The sequence below is a fragment of the Lipophrys pholis genome (genome assembly GCF_963383615.2).
Source record: "Lipophrys pholis genome assembly, chromosome: 12".
Taxonomy (NCBI): Eukaryota; Metazoa; Chordata; class Actinopteri; order Blenniiformes; family Blenniidae; genus Lipophrys; species Lipophrys pholis.
In genome coordinates this window covers 23,430,033-23,449,718 of record NC_137641.1, presented here as the reverse complement: position 1 = coordinate 23,449,718, position 19,686 = coordinate 23,430,033, and the positions used below count along the sequence as shown (strand labels likewise).

Below are 19,686 nucleotides of genomic sequence, written 5' to 3'. Positions count from 1 at the left end.
TACGTTTTTTGCCTTCCACCTTTTTTCCACCAAGTAAAGCGTGGCTCTTTTTTTTCTTTCCAGAAATGTACTTCTTGATAGCAGCCTACACTCTAGTATTGTTGCAACATCTGACGCTTCATAACATCCCAATGTAACACTGTGCTACGGCTGACATTTAAAATGCTTTTTGTTCTGACCTGTGGCCACCTCCTGTCAAGATGTACTTTTATGAGAAAGGTAGTTCATCTCGTTTTGAGAAGTTAGTGGCAAGAGATCGCCGCCTCAGAGAGTGTACCTGTTGTCTCAACCATGATGCAGCTTTACAAACTTCAGTCCTCAGTCATCAACTGAATAGACCAGTCACAACTAGCATTGCTGACTGCGTTTGTAGAAAGAGTCGCTTGATTTTGGCGATGCAACCAAATGCCCATTCACTTTCGTTTTCTTTTCGAGGTGTTTCTCAATAAGTCAGTCCTTGTAGCAGATTGTGCATCTTCAGAAGCTACTATACATGTTCAAAATATCATGGCGTGCCAGCGTGCACAGCGAATGGGGCAAGGAGTCACGAACAGGCGAAGCAGGAGATTCTGCTGGCACGTCAGCGGATGGTGTGTAATTCACATCATCCATTACAAAGATGAGCTTTAATAGTGCTATGCTGTACGGTCTCCAAGCATAATTAGTCCTGATTGGATGGCAAATTAAAATGTATATTTTTGTGACCTCCGGTGACCACAGGGGAAAGAAATTAAGCACTGACACTGGCTGTGAGAAAGTGAACAGTAAATAAAAGAAACCTTTAACATCGGTGGCACTTTAATTAATTGACAAGACATTTACCTATATTGTACCCCTCCCTGTCTACTTATGTCTTTTGGACATGAAGCAAAAGACCCTACTGGTGGTTTGCCAACCTGCCAGTATAATGTGACTAAAGATACCATCGCTACTGGCAGCGCAGTGGTGTCGTGGTTTGAACTCTTGCCTCACAGTGAGGTGATCCAGACTCGCCTTTTGGGCCAAGGAGCCTCTGTGTGGGGATTGCATGTTCTTTCTGTGGATGCGGATGTTTTTCCCGGCTGCGCCTGCTTCCGCCGACATTCTGTCAACATGCTTGGTGGGATAAATGGTGACTGAGGGTGATTTTCTGTGTTTGTGTTGGCCCTGTGATGAACGGGTGACCTGTCCATGGTGCACTTTGTCATGCTGGTACTGGAAAGAACTCCTCTATTTTTAAAGATACTATTGTCCTGTTTCCTGGCGTACTGACGATCGATACGAAAGCTTTACAAAAATATATCATCGCAATATTATCAATAGTTTTAATCACAGTATGTGCAAACCCACATGCAGTTATAGCTTCATACACATGCCTACATTCACCCAGCGTTGGCCTCCGACATATATATTACAGTTTTGTCTCGTTTTTAAAAGTTTGTACTCCCCCTTTTTTCACTCACATTAGTGATGGATGCATACACATGAGTGACTTCACTGGGCCTCACATAGGCCTCTAGATGGCACACCAAGGCAGAGGCAGTATTCATAGTTAGCGAGACCCTGCTGATGTATTATTGTAGGGCTCAGCATTCCTCTACAGCAATAGGTCACACCAAGTATGACATTTTCTAAGACAATCAAAGAGTACATTTTAAAAGTAGTTAAAAAAAAAAAAAAAGAAGAAGGAAATCTCAAAATGTAGCTTTAAGTTATGAGGCAGCAAAGATATAACAGCTGCAAGTTGTATCACTGGAGCTCTCTTTTAACCTGTGTTTGAAACCTAATATATCTGACGATGTGATGATATTAGATTTCACTTAAATAAGTAGGTCAACAATATAGAACCGTCCTGATGTAATTAGAGTTATACTCATCTAAAGTTATCGTGGTGTGATAATCAACCGCATGACAGCGCTGCACCTTGTTTACCAAAGCAATAAAGGAATATAAATAACATAAAATAAGCTTTGTTTCCTGTCCATATCTTAGGGAGTTCCCAGAAAATAGGCGCCAAAAATACAATGAAATTCATCTGATAAAAAGACTTAACCGGTCGCTGTTATTGGCTGAATGTGCAGCGCTTCTGGGTTCCATCATCACATTTTCACAAGCGCTCTATTGTCTCGTCAGTCGCTAATTTGGTCAGCTTGTCCTTAAATCACAGATATGCTGAGGTGACACTTTTTTTGTGAATGCATTCAGCGTAGCACTGTGCTTCCCTCGTTTCTTGCACGAATGCAAACACTTGGCAATAATTAAAAACCTGTGAGTCTCTTTGTTGCGTCACCGCTTTATTACACTCGATTTTGTGACACCAAGAGCCGCCGAGGGCACAGCAGACGAGGAGGGATACGAGGACCGCCAGGAGTGAGAGAGAGCGTGATAAGACATTGTATGGAAATGTAAAAAAAGCCACTGTGAGGTGTGAAGAACGGAGACAAAAGAGGGCTGGAAAGATGAGACAAAGAGGAAAGGAAAGGGAGCCTACAATGTGGAGGAGAGGAAGAGGGAAGCAGACGGCGGCGGCGGCACTAAGGGTTACACAGCAATGATGTCACCTCATGCTGGCACTGTTGGACTGAGAAGCAGATTAGCCATTTGATCTTTGCCCTTATTTTAGTTCCAGTTTCCTCGATCCAGCACACGCCGTCAGCTTTTTTGGATATGTGACACGAGGATCTTCCTTCGGTTTTACGCACCTCTTCCATCACATACCTCTTCCACATACCTCTCCTCTTTTCGCATCTTCCTCTTTCTTCTGCGATCAGAGCCAGTGGCATCCCCCCCCCACCCCACCATCGTCCCATGTTTATGTAACAGCCCCATCATAGGTTGAGACCAAGAATTCACCCCAATGCGTCGATAAGCCCTCATTCAAAGAGATTGAATTATATGGAGATAAACGGTGTCCTTGAGCATGGGTGCAGATAACAGATTGGAGTGACACAGCTGACTCTCTTTGTTTTGTTAATTAAAGATGACCTCATCGCTAAAAATGGACGCTGTGCACCTCCTCGTCACGAGCTTCGCCATCAGCAGATTGCAGATTGCAGGCAGGGGGCCAAGGGCTTTCTGCAGTCCCTTTCCCTGTCTGCTTCCTTTCCCATTTTGCCTCTTCACACACACACATTGTTAGTCTCTCTGTCTTCGCCACAGGTCTAGACTTTTCCGATGTCTCTCCTTTTTTTTTTTTCTTTTTTTTTTTTTACTTTGCATCGCCCAGTAATTATTGCAGTCCTTCAGTTTTTCCCGAACTCTCACAAATATGTGGTTGAATTATGGAAACAATGCTGGGAAAAGATAAGGAATTTGCCTCTGTCTACCTCCTCATTCATCATTGTTTATTTTTGTCACCATCTATAAAAATTATACAGTTTCATTCATCAAAAAACATCCAGGACTTAATATTTATTAAATTTCCAGAAAATCTATTAAATATGTGTTTAAGCAGTAAATTCTGTTTTGCATTTCAAAGAGTAGCAGACACATGAACCGGTGGATTAGATATCTCCATTTAAATGATTAACTTGTAGAGGCAGTGGTCAATAGCTGAGTTTATATTTACAGGAGGAAACATTTTATTACTGATACAGTATCTGTGCTCCCAGTGGTCAAATTATACAGGAACACTACAGTATTATTGCCCTTTAATTACATATCTTATAAATAATCTCATGAGACTTCCGTTTATATGTCTCAACCTCTTTTATTCCTCCTGTATTAGTTTGATACTTTTTTTTTTACACAATGACATTTGCCGTTTTAAACGCTCACTACTAAAGATGTACAACTTTTTTAAGGGTTTATTATGTATGCATATGTTCTTAAATCCAAGTTTACTCATGAAATTGTTACATACATTGAATTTAAAATGCTAACATTCTTGGATTTCCATTTCAGCAGTGATATGTGTTTAATTGCTTTTGATTGTATTGATAAAAATTGGCCCCAACAGTCAATGCTTCAACTCAAGACAGAAGAGAAAGGACAGCTGATGTAGTATAGTGGTGCATATTTTAATTGACTATTTAACTGTCTAACTCAAGATAGAATTCATTTTTGAAAGAGAAATGCTTAATTTCACATACATTTGTGAAAGCTGCAGGGTCCCTGAAGAGCCACATGCAACTCCAGAGTGGTGGGTTAGTGTAAGCAGAGTATTGTAGCTGAAAGACGCTCAGAATGCAGCGTTGTTATGATATTTGCAATGGAAAACCACTCTCCAATTCATCAGCTTTGCCACTTTTTGCAGGAGGTGCATAAACAATGCCTCTCCAGTGGCCTGACTAATAGGCTGCAATGACCACCACCCACACATGTACTTTCCAGTGTATTGAGCAAGCGTGCTGTTGCAGTTGGTCACACTGTGGGAATATATCCTATACAAGTCTCCCTTAAATGTTTTGAAGCAATCTAAAGTCGTCACATCCCATCAGTCTTCTTGGACAGCAGGAGGATGACAGTGCACATCAGCCCATCGATATACATTGCAGCGTAACAATACGAGCACTGCTCCTTAATGCTAAATCCAGACCCAGTGGGAGACAGACCTGCAGTAAAAGGAGCCATGGGCAGTAATAACAGACCACACACTGGTCACATCAGCATGACTGAGACGGGCCCAGGGGGCCATTAGTCCATGACAAACCACCACACCTGACCTATGTTGTTGTCGTGCAGAAAGGGCAGGGGCAGATGCCTGCCAAACAAAACGTCATTTTTCAGGTTGTCTGAGCCACTGTGCCAAACAGTTCCGGGGTTGGAAATCAGGAATGTCCGACCGAAAGAATCTGACAAAACATACGGAGCATCTGCCACGTTACCGCTGCATGTCGAAGCCCAGCGGAGGGGCAAGATGACGCCTGAATGTGGAGAATTGCTCAATATGATGAAAAACCTGGGCTTGGTTTTTATTATGGAATGTTCACGTTCTGTGCCAGTTGTAGTAATTTTTGTGTAGCTCTAACCTCATTTGACTTTTTACCTGTAATAGAGCTGCAAAAGTATGTCCCGCGAGAAAAGCTTTAAAATGAAATATTAAACATTCCCTGAGGGACAATCAAACAATTAATTAGTTTTTGCCATTACATCTGCGTAACCTGTTTCACTATGTTTTCATTAATGCGCATATGTTACTTTAGCTTCAAAAAGTCTCATCTCGTCTTTGATTACGCTGTGACCTGGGTGAAAACTCAATTATTATTAGCTGGAGAGAATTTGATTAATTTCAGATAACTGGAAAGCTTTGACGTAATACTTTTTTTTACCCTTGCAAATTAATCTGTTATCAAGATTTTGAGTTATCAAGATAAGTTTCACTGTGCTTTCCAGTGGTTTTATTTCTGCTTTGCAACAATGCACAATTTACCGAGTGAGTACATTCAGAAAATATTTTGGGGGGAAAAAAAGGTGTTTGTTGAGTCACTCAACGTGCAACTCATAGGTGGATGTGGAGGCACAGTGTGTGTATTCACCTGGGGATTACTACATCATGTTTTCAAAAAACATGCATCCGTATTTTAACGGGCTTTGGTTCCAATAAAATGGCACATGGTCTCCAGTTTGTCGGAAAAATTAGATCCATAGGGAAAACTTGCAGGATGATGATGATTTAAACTGAGGCCCCCTATAATAGTTTCAATTTTGGATTTGTTTACAGGACACAGCCTCTTGTGAATTCAATGTCAGAGGGAGATGCAGATGTTTACGCTGGGCTTTTTGCAGATATTTCCTTTGATTTCTGCATTAATGTCCTATCTTATGGATAATGATACTTTAAACGATATATATGTACGAGTCATTAGTCATTAGTATGTTTGCCTCTTACTCTCTTGATGGATTACAGTTACTTTGCTTTCCAACCTCACTAGTAAAATGAATTTAGTGAATTTAATGAGTAAGTAATTGTTTTAACTTTTTTAAGTTTATTAGATTGAATAAAAACCAATCATTGCCCAGAACCATCAGGGACACCTCTGATGAGATATAAATCACAAGCATGGGGTCTATTAGAGGTTCACTATTGAGGCAAAATGGGAGGGGGGTAAAGGACACTTAAATATAATTTATTGGGTGCCATGCGGAAATATACTATACGCTTTAATGCAGAAGGTTGCAACCAACCAAGCAATCACATTGAAATCTATTTTAGCCTCCTCTCTCAAAACTTGTTTTCATAAATAAATGATGTCTCTTTGTGCAAGCACAGTGTCTCAGCAGGGTTGTCCAAAGGGATGTCCCTCTATCTGATTTTAAAAAACTTGGACAATTACGTGCAACTCAACCTGCTAGAAGAAATTGTATTCCCACAGTGCTTTGTTCCTCCCCCTAAGCCCCCCCTAAAACACCTAAATTTGGACGTTGTGTTTTATTTCATCTGTGATTTTTTTTTGGGGGGAGGGGGGGGGAGTGAGGATTTGTTTTTACCAACTGTTTCGCCTTCGAGTGACCTTTGATACTATTAAGACATTTTGTCTATATGCGTGCAATGTTCGCTGTGTTATGTGAGAGGTAGAAAAAGGTGGTGTTGAGCAGACTCAGTGAGGGGAGTGGAGGGCTTAGTGTTGACAGTTTAACAGAAGAGGCCCCAAGAAGGTTTGGCAGGCCACAGGAAATATAAAGCTTGTGATTTGTTTGTTAATATAAAGCTTATGTTTTGTTTGTTTTAAAGGAGTCTGCTATGCTTTTACCTGGACTGAACACAGTAAAAACAAAGGAGAAGTTTGGCTTTCGACGTATGATGGATGTCATTGCTATTATTATAGAGATGATTTCACTTTATATGCACTTTCTGTGTATACAATAAAACCCACAAACAAAAACCATAGAAAACTGTATGCCTCATATTTTGGGAGTATTGCGAAATACCAAATACTGTCAGTTGTAATTTAGAATACCACTGCTATGCATGTATGCCTGCATATATACATTACGCACCAATAATTACATTACCTTATTTTGTATTCATTCAAAAACCTTCCATATAGAATTACATTGTCTCTGCAAACCTAATCTCCTGGCTAAACTAAACTAACAGTGTCTTACTGCTGTGTTTTTTCCTCTGACACTTTCCCTCAAATTTCCTCTTTGAGCGAAAAGAAAAAAGAAAAAAAAACACTGAATACGTGAACTCGCTGACCTTGAGGATTTACAGAGAGAGAGAGAGAGAGAGAGAGAGAGAGAGAGAGAGAGAGAGAGAGAGAGAGAGAGAGAGAGAGAGCGAGCGAGCTAATGGCTGAGGCAATTACACAGTGCCTGAATTCAGCAGTGTAATTGAAATAATTGAAATGATATGTCAGGGATAACAGTATAGCAAGTCTAGCTTCCGCCTTCCGTTTAAATGTCATCATGTGTCCATGTATCTGCACGTCTGACTGCAGAAGAACAAATAAAGTTAAGTATTGTGCACGAAGACATCATTTATATGGCATAGAAGTAATTAAATCGTGACCTTTTTAACGATGCATATGTAGCTTTGTAATCTTACTGATTTGTCAGTTTAAAATGATTAGAACTATTTTTGTTTAAATGGTGTTTTCGTCTCTTTACACTGTTACGGCTACACCCATTGCGGCCCGTGGAGAAAGCATCTCTATGCCTTGCCCCTACGATGCCCTCCCTTTTACTGTTTTGTTAAGTGCCAGGGTTTTTTCAGAGGGGTATTCCTTGTTTTCATAGTGAATTTGGTGCCAGTCTGGGTCAGGCGCTGTTGCTGCTGTAGGCCAGCAGAGCCCTTTGAGACACTGTATATGATGTTGGTCTGTACAAATAAACTTCGCTTGGATTGTTTGCAGTTACACCATAGTTACAGGGCCTGGGCGTGTTTGAAACAGACCGCTTCTCTCTGTACGCTGTCCGTCAGCCCAACTCATCACATTCCCATGTTTTGCTATTATTTGTTCCCCCTCTCTCCTTATGAAAAAGGTCACTTGGCATTTACCATGAGGTTTTAATCGCCATGTAAGCTGGAGAACACGCAAAATGGCTTTTACCGTAATAGAATTTCAGGGGCCTTAATTTTTGCCAGCTGTGAGCTGTTTTGGCTTTGGTATTGACAGAAATGCTGACGGACCACAGACCTACCCATGAGGAACCCCTCAGAAGGGTAGAACCATAAATGCTACTTCTGGGTGGGTTTAAATATTATATTCTCCCGTTAATGGATTAGATTTTGATTATCATTACCTAACTCTAGTATGTAAGCACTTAGGAGCTACCACCATGGAGGCGGTCAAAATTGAAACCCCTTTGCAGAAACGAGCACACTCCCATCCACACAGCTTCTCATGTGTGCCAAGGGCCTGTAAAAACACTTCCAGTTCAGCCATTGAGTCATCCCATCGTTTGCATGTGTGAACACATCTGATTCATCAACCTCGTCTCCACTCCGCCAGTTGCGTCTACGCACACCAGCCGCTCTTTCTCACGTCTTAATTCTCCAGTGTTAATGGACGTACCCTCTCAGGATTTGAAACAGATGAATGTAAGGTGTTAATAAGGTACTGCACCTAATCCCGAGAAATGTGTCAAAGCAGTGAATGAATTATTGTTTTTGTTTTTTTTGTTGATGTTTTTTTTTCAAGTGTTATTGATGAAATGCTTAAATTGAGAATGGTGATGTTGGGAAATGCCGAAATGTATTAAATTAATTAATAGTTTAGCATATTTTAGTCACTGATTTTATTTGTCAGATCATCATGTCTTGCTAATGTATTCGTTGTTTTAATATATGTCACTATGCTATTCCATGATGTATTTCCCGCTCTTTTAAAACGTTTTTAGACGTAATCTTAATCGCATGATTAATCGTGTCATTAGTCGCACTGTGTGCTTCTTTTAAAGTTAAAATTTGATATTGAAGAGTCACAAAATTGCAGTCTACCATATGCAGATACTGGTACACTCTGTACTTCCATAAAGCCTGCATACTGGGCTTATATTTATGTAAGTGCATAACAATTTATAGCTTTCAGATGGCCGTGTTTAGAGAGGGTTTCACCCTCTGCGGGTAGAGTCCGCTAGGTGAGAGTATACGATTGTTAAAAGAAGTGAAACACTCGCTGTGTTCTCCTGCTGAGTCCTTAAAATGATAATTATACAGTAAGCCACTCAAGAGCCACCAAAGAGCAGACTGAAGACATTTGTCTTTTGTTTAGTCTTCCAGATGGATCCGTTAAGCATTCCCTCGTGCAGTCAATGACAGAAGTGCTCTATTCACGCCGTACATGAGCAATAATGTCCAATTAAGAGACCTTGCCTCACCAAGCTAAGGTCATGCTGTCATTAACTATGTGAATGTGCGTGTGAAGCAGCGTATATCAAACTATAATAATAATACAGATATCACCGTGTTATATTTAAGTGGTAACAGCATTAGGGATCATATTTGAATTATGTTATAAACACTGCAGTCAACACTAATACTGCACGTCTACTTCTCTAATTAATCATCACTGAGTTGCTTTGTTTTTTTTTTTTAATGTATGACCACTCTGGGATATTTAAGGGGGAAAGCAAATAAAGTCCAAATGGGACTGTGAAGTTGTGACTCTTCTTTCTTTGTTACAAACAGACTCGTGAGAAATGTTTCGAGTTATACTGAGAATTAAATGTCCGGGTCACAGCAGATAAAAACATCATGGCTTGATTTTGGGGAGTTGAAGTCAGTTTGTCTCAATTTAAGACAAATGTAGACACATATCAACACCTTGCTGGTAACTTCCTGTCTTTCCACTGGGTTGGTCAAACCACTACTGTTTCCCAGACATGTGTCTTTTATATCACAACTTTCTGTTTCCTCGTATTACTGCTGAAATCATGCACATGTACAGGTACACATCCTAGAGGCTTCTGTAAATACGTAATATGAAATCTTCAGGGACATGGCTTCACTGTTCTGCCCATGTACTTTTTTTGTGCATTTGATCCAAATTGCTTTTCCATAGCGCTGCGGAAAAGATAAACTTGCAGCTCATCAGCAATCAGAATCTATTCAATGCATTCCCGACCACTCGAATATCAATGCGAAACAAGAATGCCCTGTAGATTTGCCAGTCTTGTTTATTCCCTTAATCATAATTGCAACAATAATAATCACATATATCGTGCAACTCCCAAAAAAGAAAACAGTCATGTGGCTCCTGCTGAAGTACACTCAAGCTATGCATCAACAGCTTGATTTATTCTGATTATCAAAACATCCCCTGACATCATCATTCTTCTCCGTGACTTCTTCCAAAATCATAAAACATCAGAGCACTCAATGTCCTTTCCCATTTTACTCTCTCATTGTTTGTCCCTTTCTCCTTTGACTTCTCCCGTTCATTCGTGCTGCGTTTGGAGCGCTTTCCGACTTCACGAGGTGGCAGAAATCTGTCGTTTCATGACATCCCTGTCGTCTTTACTTCCAATAAAAGCTGGAGTCAAAGCACAAGGTTCTGATCAAGCCCATTGTTAGTCTTAAATGAATCACCACCATATATTTATACTCGTGTTTTGGGGAAATAGATAGATAAATAAATAGTGATTAGTCTGTGAGACAACAATCACTTCTACATTAGTTTACAGTGAGGACATTGAATACGTTACTAAAAAGCTTATTTATAACCACAGAAGTGAAGCGAAGCAAACATACTGAACTAGAAAACCATTGTATTGCACTTACGGTAGTTCCACATAATCCATGAAACTTTAGTTTCACATAGTTTTGTTCCCTTGTGTACACTTATCAACGTAATTACCAAATATTCAATTCACAGGTTTGACAAACTTAAATCTTCAAAGGTTTTATGTTTTTTCAAGGAATAACCCAGCTGCTTGAATTTGTTTTCAAGTCCCTATCAAATGAATAAATCATCACCCTTAATGAAGGTTTTATTGTAGAGCAAATGTATGTACAGTCAGATTAATCCAAAATAAACCACACCCAGGCCTTACAAGTCATCATTATCACTCCTAATAACAGCTCTCAAAAGACAGATGGAACCTGTAAAATACAGGCCTATTTTATATTAATAAAAGCAGTGTGAGGAGGAACGTAAAAAGCATGTAGAAGCAAAACAAATCAAATGCAGGTATGTTTTCACAATAACAATCTGAAAAACATACAATGATTGAAAGTGTTTAAAAGAAAATGTCCCAACCTGGTGGACACACTTATTCCCAGACTAGTTAGCATTTAGCAGTGAAAGCTAAATATATTTACTGTGCTTACTATGGTAAAAAAAACAATTCCTGTATGAAATGGACATGATACCACAGACTAAAATGTGTCATTCTGGAGACATTGAACATTGACCAAAGTGTAAACAACAGATATTGGTATTCACTTTACTGCAGCCCTGGTTTTTTTCATGTGGTTATTTTTTTTCATTTTTTATTTTTCTTACTGTATAAATGGATACAGTTCGAGAGTCTTGTTTAGAAAAAGGTAGGACCTTCGAATGAGCAACCCTGTAACAGTGCTGGAATGTGTTTGGGGGCAACCTCCTTTTACACAGAGCTCTTTCTGTGAAAAGGTCAAATCATTCATTCGTGCAGTTCTTTTTCCTCTCTTCTGCAACCTTTTCTTACCATCCCCTTGTGCCCTACCAGCCAGACTTACTCCCTGTGTTTATAACTTGGCCCATGTATCATAAGCTAAAACTAAGCTGCCCTTTACCTCATGTAGAAATAGTTGGAAATCCAACCATTTGAGAGCTTTTAAACTATTTTGACAGGTCCCTCTTTTTTCCATCACCCCCACGAGCACTGGAAACTGGCGTTGTGTGTGTCTGTGTCTAAATGAACAACTGTGTGTCGCTTGCCTTTTCCCGTAAGCTGACATGAAAGATATTTCACAACTTGTTGAAGTACAGTTTTGTGAGACGCGGGCTGCTCAGTTAGATGTCATTGTAATAGTACCGCGTACCGTGTGTCCATAAAGGACAGAAACCCTGTTTTCCTTACACTTCTATAATGTAGTGTGTACGGGTTATTGCCAGTAAAAAGTCACATTTTATTTAGCCCTGGGCGGCTCGGCGCTGGAGAAACGGCTCCCACCAGAATAGGCAGGGGTGAAATTCACGATGCCCGAGTCATATGGCACAAATGTTGATAACAAAGGAGCAACTGAAATACATGTAGAATATCATTCTTGGGTTGGTTCACCTGTGTGCTACTGCTTTCCTCTGTAAAAACAAAAAAGGGATTTAAGCATGTGACATTGTTTCGTGTATTTACATACAGAATTGTTTGAAATTTGTGAAACAGAATGAACTTTTTCTTGTTTCTCCCTTCCGTTCACCCTCCCTTGTGTTTTCTCTCCTCTCTCTTCCAGGTGAGGTTCTGAGCTTGATGGATGATCTGTTCTCCGGTTTGGGTTCATCTTGTGTTGTTGCTGGGAGGAGGAGTGGAGACCATTCACACTCTGTGCTATATTCGGTGGTCTTCAAGTGCCTGGAACCGGACAGCCTCTACAAGTAAGTTCCCAAATGTCCATTATTGATGTCTTCTCAATCTCAATCGCAATCGGCATGCATGAACCCATAATGGCACTCGCTGAATAATGTCTCCATAACAGGGGCAAAACAATGGTGATGGCGTTCAAAATAACTCCAGAGGCTTTTTTGATAATGTTCAACTGTTTGTCTTTGGCAAAGCTTCTCTCTTTTACAGTCTTAGATGTATATCTGATTAAGAAAAGATCTTCTTTGGGTCACAGAGGAAGTAGCAATGACACAGATCATAAAAGTCTTGCCCGACCAACCCAAAGCTGAGTTAGATAGCTGGGGAAAAGGCTCATCCAATACTGTAGTTGAGGTAGTCTAGAAGACTCTTGATGTGTTTTGGCAGAGTGGGATGATCTGCCTCATAAATGTCATGTAAGGGAACGTGTCTGTGAAGAGGCAGAGCAGGGTGGTGGCTCCCTTTTCTTTTGATGAAAACAGACCAGAGGGTGTTTCTCATTTCATTCATCCAGAGAGCATACGATCAACTGAGCAGCACATGACTGACTGATTGGACTTTGATGCAAATTTACTACAGACTTGGACTATTTGAAATTATGTCTTATTTCTTATTAAAATTATAAGGTAATCAGAGATGCTCTATTTCATCAAGACAGCACCAGTCCTTTAAAATTTTATGTCCCACTTACTTGCAATATTTCGTGACATTGCTCTTGCTCTAAGTTCATGATTTATTGCAGCCCGTTGGACTGGATCCGTTTTGTCTGATGTTTGAGTGTTTCCCATTAGTATATAAAGATCTTTCATTAAACTTGATGTTGTGGCCATGTTTGCAACTTACCCAAACAACAATAGGCAAATATCAGCAATACCACATCCTCCCCTGGTTGTCTGCGCGTTCAGCTACAGATGTTATTTTGTTTCAGGGGGTGAATTTTGTTACCTTCTCCTGAACAACAGCTGGGTTGAGTTAACCGGGGAAGCATACTTAGTCTCAACGTGGTGGATACTTCCGTTCTTTTATGTCCTCTTTGGTCAGAGGTTTTAGTGAATACAGAAGGATTCTTTTTAAGAGAGAGTATTGCTTAAACTCAAAGAACAAATTAATCACGCTTTGTGCCTTTGTAGATTTGGGTGAATATTTAGCTAAAAGACAGGGTTCGCCTTAGGTCGTTGATGCAGTCACAGTCGTAATGGCTGTAATTCTAACACATCACGCATTTACAACAGAAGGGCAAAACTGAAAGAGGAAAAAGCCAGGCAGACAGGGGTTGCTGTTGCTGTTGAATGGAAACGTTTGTCTTTGCGCTTAGTACTGCATGCAGCCTGTTTCTGTATTTGGCGCTTTATATGCATGGAAGTTATTTACTTGTATTTTCTTTTTTTTTCTTTTTTGACCTTTGCATGTTGACCTTTCCAGGTAATTGAAAACCATACATCATTCATGATGCAATGAAAGAAAGCTTGTCATATATAAAAAATTGGGTGAAAACTAAATGTGTCTTCATTGTAATTTAAAGTGTGGCAGTTCTAATGTCAGCTAATGTGGTTGATTTATGCCTCCCAGTGGAAATCATGATTTAAATGTACTTACCTCACCTTTTTTTTATTCATTTTTTATTTTTTTTACAAATTTAGGGGTCAAAAACTACTTTACACTGTAATCCACACATATTAAAGTCCATACATATCAATAATAATGAAGTTGCCATTCTGCCCATTCTCCAGTGGGAACGTCTTGGGTTTTCAATTTCTTTAAAAGTAACACAAGGTTTAGGCACATGGACAAGCAGAGGCAGGAAATGAACTACAAACCTTTCCATCGAAAAAACTAAACAAAACAACAACAAAAACACCTGAAGCATAGACTATTGCCTCCCCATAACTTTACCTACCAATCACTACAACTTTGACTATGATGGAAAATATGGATCACAGTGTGTTGTATTCCAGGCCACACCTCAGTCCATGACGTCTGCAAGAGTTTGTCAAATGATGGAAAACTCTACTGCAGTAGGACAACCATAAAAAATTATTATTTCTTCAGTTCAGAGGTCTTACATGCCATTTTCTTTTCAGTCTTTTTTTTTTTTTTTTCTACATTGTAATTTCATTTAAAGTCTGGGTTTTTCTCATTGAATCTGTGCCTCCTCGAATCCTGGCAGTGTATTTCCAGTTTAACTTAAAGACACGAGTTTAAATTAACAAAGAGCACACATCACTTGCATATTCTACCGTGGAGCTTCAGCATATAGCCTACGACTAAATGTATGTTACATATGTAAAACGTCTCATGCAATACAGCTTATATAACTTCCTTACTCATTTCCCGTAACAAAATCATAAATATCTCCTTCAGCTGACTGTAGCTCTGCCAAGTGTAATTTGTCACTGCTGCTTTCTAGTGGTCATACTACTTTAATTTGTATTTTGTAAGTGTATGCCTTTAGTAATCTGCCTCAGTATATGTCATACTTGCAGACCGTAGAAATCAACCTCTTGTGTTATTTCAATGTGAGGATGTTTTGAAACATTAAAAAAAAAAAAAAAACTCACACAGCTGACTCACCATGTCTCTGTCAACGCCAATTAAAAGAAGCAGCATTAATTACTGAGTTGTTTTTATACAATGGCACAACAGTAATCATAAGTTCCCGGCGTTTTGTTTTTTTTCCGATTCAGTCTGTGTGGTCAGCTATTTAGAAGGGCATTTCAGACTAGAAATACATTTGTCTTCTTTTTTTTTTTCATATCAGATATTGCTGTGATCTGCTTTTCCTATGAGCAATATTCTTCTCCCTCTACATCTTGAAATAAAGTTGCAGGGCAAACAATAATGGGTGAGACAGACAGGACCCAGATGTTGTTGTGGCTGTCATTGGACACATGAAACACACTGCCCCCCCCCCCCCCCCCGTCTCAGGTTTTGTTTCTCATTGTCTTGCTATATGGTAGCCTTGATTTGTTTTGGGAACATCAACATTTGCTCTCCAAAAGAAACAAAAGCTATGAGAACTTTCAGCGAGTGTGTCAGTAGCTAATGAACCTGTCAATTTCACATAAAAACGAGCACTTAGAGAGAAGCAGAGTTGTCCTTTTTTTTTTTTTTTTTATAGAACCATCCAACAATCTGAGTCGCTCATGAAATGAATCCAGTAACAGAGTCAGGAAGCAGCCACTGATCACATTACTGGGAGCCGATTGAAACGCCAATGAAAGTATTAGGCTTGATAAGTTCAGTTGAAAATCCCAAATTTTGTGTTCTCTGAAAGTTTTAACTGCGTTTCCAGTCGTGAGGAACGGCAGGTTTTTTTGGGTTTTTTTTTTCTAGAAATCAGGTTCCCATTAACAAAAACTGGCGAGAAGACCAAGTCTTTGACTTTGTAGCGCTGTTATCTCTGTTTACGCATTCTCGACAGTGAGGTTTTTCTCTGATAAGACCAGAATTACGTCGGAATTACGTCTGAGGACTCGTCTGTTTACAGCCAGCTTCACTTGTCTTAATCAGGAGCCAGATAAGACCTCTACTGCTATTGACTTCTCACTTGATTTGCGCTAAAGCTGCTATGGCTCCGACAAACTCAAGCGCTTGCTGGTAAATTAGAAACTCATTTCTTAACAGATGAATGATACTTTAAGACATAACCCCCGGGTCAATAATAGACCACAGAATTCTGCTGTGTCACAACCTATTGGTAATAACGGATTGAAACAATCAAAGATAATACTTTCCATCCTTTTTGGGTTTAACATCCGGATGTCTAGTATATGAGGCATGATCACAAACTGTGTTAATGTGGTTTTTGTCGTCCTCTTCTCTTTTGATATGAATTTTTTGGTTAAAAAGTCCTTTTAAAAGTAACATTTCTTGCTCTAATTGTCCCAAACTTACACACAATAAAGCAATTTTGGATTTTTGGTCTATTTAATATTAATACAAAGTAGAGAAAACAAGGTCTTAAATCCTATGATAATTCTACCAAACATGCATTCATTTTGCACTTCATCCTGTCCTCAGTGATCATTTTGTCATTAGTTCGGTACTCACGCCACAGCTCTTTGAGTCATTTGACATATGTTGAGTCCCAGCTGCCCTGCATCTTCCCACTTGTTCCTCAGCTGCTTCTAATTGTGCTCGACTATTTAAGACCTCGTCTCCAGACACCAAGTCAGTCAGACGGTTTGTCTGATTTCCTTTGCCATCCTATGCATGTGTCTGCCAGCCTGAATTCCTAAATCGACCACTTCGCTTCATATTTTCCTGCTGTCCTGTGTCCACACTGTTGCCGTGCTTGCAGCACCTGCCTCGACTTATCCACCACCCACCAATGAAAGGAAATTTGCAAGCAGCTAGACTGCCTGCGCTCTCAGGCCAGAACATTGGTTGATTGTGTTGTTCTCCCTCCAACCTCAATCCGTGCCTAAGTGTATGACTACACACATGCGTTTTGCATGTATTTATTTTCTTGTCATGCAAACGTAAATCTTCCGCCGTTTGATCGACCAGATGTAAACATTGGCTGTGGGGTCCTGTTGGGCCCCTATTGAGTTTGCCACTGTGTCACCTGTTTTGGCGAGGTGGTGAGACCTCGGCCAGCGTCACTCTGGGCCGTCCCATACGCCGACCGTTCACGTGGTTGGGAGTTGGTTTACTTTATGAAAGGTTCCACGTGAACGCAAATCAAAACACATCAAGAGGGCTATTATTTGCCCATCAGTCGTACGACTTGGCTGCACGCCAACTCTCTTGTATTTTCATTTCCTTCCTTCTTTTCAGTCTCTGGTATCTGCCTTACTGATGTTCCACATTCGATCAACGGGAAACTTGCAACCATTTGACCGTGACAACCTGACTGTGCGTAGACACAGACAGTGACGCTACATAGTCCGTAGATTTCAGAGCCGGCAGCACCAGAGGGGGGAAAAAAAACAAAACAACAAGCAGCAGAGTTGTTTATGGAAAATTGTTGTCTGATTAATGTTCTGGATGTTAATTTGGAAACATTTGACAATATCTGACCAAATATGTGGCTGATAGATAGAAGCTATTAAGTCAGTGAGCACTGAAAGCGTAACAGTTCAGAGGTTTTCTGTGAAGTCTCGGACGCTGGTTGCAACACACCCTGATGCTGGTTTTTCCTTAAAGGATGATCCTGTCGAAGGTGAGAAATGAGAGGCAAGATCTGGCTCTTAAAAGTGAAAGACTTAATGTGGTGTTGTCATTATTACTTTGGACTGTGAAATCTTGCTGATCTGCAAGTGAGGTCACTCAGAGCCAGACTAATTTTCCTAATTTATGATGAAAGCCAAGGCCGTCTCATTCAAAGCTGTTTCACCAGCTCAGTGCCGCTCAGATCGGGGGACTCGCGGACCTCATGAGATACTGTAAGCCGGCACAAATTCTTCAGGCAACGAGAAAACAATTCTGCGGCTTTGATTGATTTGTGGACAGGCTCAATTGATGTCTGTCCAAATGCTGATGTAATGGAAAAGGCATCCCCTACTTCCCTGGCTTCTCAGAGCATTGCCAAAAATACTGCCCTAATTGATCCTCTCTCACTATCACTTTCTCTCGTTCCTCTCCTCTCGTGTCCATCTCTGAGCTTTCAGTCTCGTCATCTCTTGTTCAGCCATCTCTCCACCGCCTCATTAAATTATGGGACAATGGTTACTTTAATGGCAACATTGTTAATTTACACAAACATTAATCTGCCATTTGTCCACTTCATTGTTTGCTGAGCTTTCAAAACGGTGGCACGTGGACAAAACCTAACTGCTTTCAGTCGTGTGCAGCCAGACGGGCTTGGAATAGATGTCAGAGGCGCTGAATTAGAGCCCGGGCATTGACGGAACAATGTGGGTAGAGATGTAGAGGCACAAAGGGAAGTGTACTAGATCTGTGTATATACAGAGCTTTGTGTTAGTGTGAGCTCATGTGGACACAATGTAGGGACCTACAAGAACCTCTGCTTATACAGTCCCAATACAGTTATGGTTATATTGGGGTTAGGTTAAGTTTAGGGTTAACTAAAGGGTAAGGTATGAAGTAGTGGTATTATCTGGGTACAGATTGATTCTGCAGGCGATGAATATAAGTTAAAGTCTCTGGAGGGCATTAATGGAAAATAATTATTTTAAGTTGCCTACTTTGTGGACCTGCATTCATTATTGTCGTGGAGTTAGGATATGTATGTTTTCATACTAACATCAAGTTCAAAACAAAGATAAACCCTAACATTTTAGGAACAAGCTTGTTTTAAGGTGAGAGTTCAGTCAAGGTGAGGTTACACAGTTACACATGATTGACTTTAGAATAATGCAGAAAAATAATTTAAGTCAAGGCAGTGTCCCAACAAGCATTAAAAAACAGTATGCTGTGTGTGTGTGTGTGTGTGTGTGTGTGTGTGTGTGTGTGTGTGTGTGTGTGTGTGTGTGTGTGTGTGTGTGTGTGTGTGTGTGTGCATACAAGTATGAGTGCTTGTGTGGGTGGCCAATGTGTATTTCTTGCCAATTCTGTTTCTTGATGATTTGACATTCTCGTGGCAGGCCAGACTGTGGCTTGTTCTTTTGTTCTCTTTTTATCGTCACTGAGTGCCTATACTAAGCCCAGACACTATACTCTTTCCATTAAACCTATTTTAATGCTGCATTTATGATGTATGGCACTACCAGGGACCTCTGGCCACAATTCCTCAGCAAGATTGCGTTCATAAAGTTACCATGTTCGTACATTTTCAGACAAATTTATGTGCATTTCCTTGGACACGTTGCCCCTCTCTAAGGTTGAGGCTTAATCCCCTGGCTCAAATGTCTTTTTATATTCTACATAACAATCCTGTAATTGCTGTGGGGGCTGTGGAAGAAGAAACTGTGCCTATCATTGATGCCAAGTATTTAAACAATCAAAAACAACAATACATAGGCTCACATCCCAGATCCCAACAAAACTTTTAACAAATTGCCACGATAAAACTCCCGCGGTGTCATCCTCCTCTCGCCCACCTCATTGTATCCATCTGCACGTTATGTGGCCACATAATTTAAACAGTGTGACTGTTACATGCCGGCAATGTTTTGCTGGGCAAAGGAGCCAGTGAGGCCCGTGCGTCTTTTGTGAGGTTCTTGGGGAATACCACATCCACCCCGCTGAATAACAAGAGCAGACAAACTATGTGAACAATGTCCAAACAGGTCATGTTACAAACAAAACAGTCATTTGACAGCACTGGAAAAGATCTCCAAAGGCATTACATAAAAC

General features: G+C 40.3%; 1 protein-coding gene across 1 annotated transcript in view; it reads left to right on the top strand.

Annotated features, from left to right (window-relative positions):
• astn2 (astrotactin 2) overlaps positions 1-19,686 on the top strand; it is a 271,116-nt gene that overhangs the window by 243,053 nt on the left and 8,377 nt on the right. Inside the window, exon 20 of the mRNA XM_080476263.1 lies at positions 12,299-12,440. Within this exon, the coding sequence (XP_080332389.1) occupies positions 12,299-12,440 (142 nt within the window). The remainder of the gene's footprint in view (positions 1-12,298; positions 12,441-19,686) is intronic.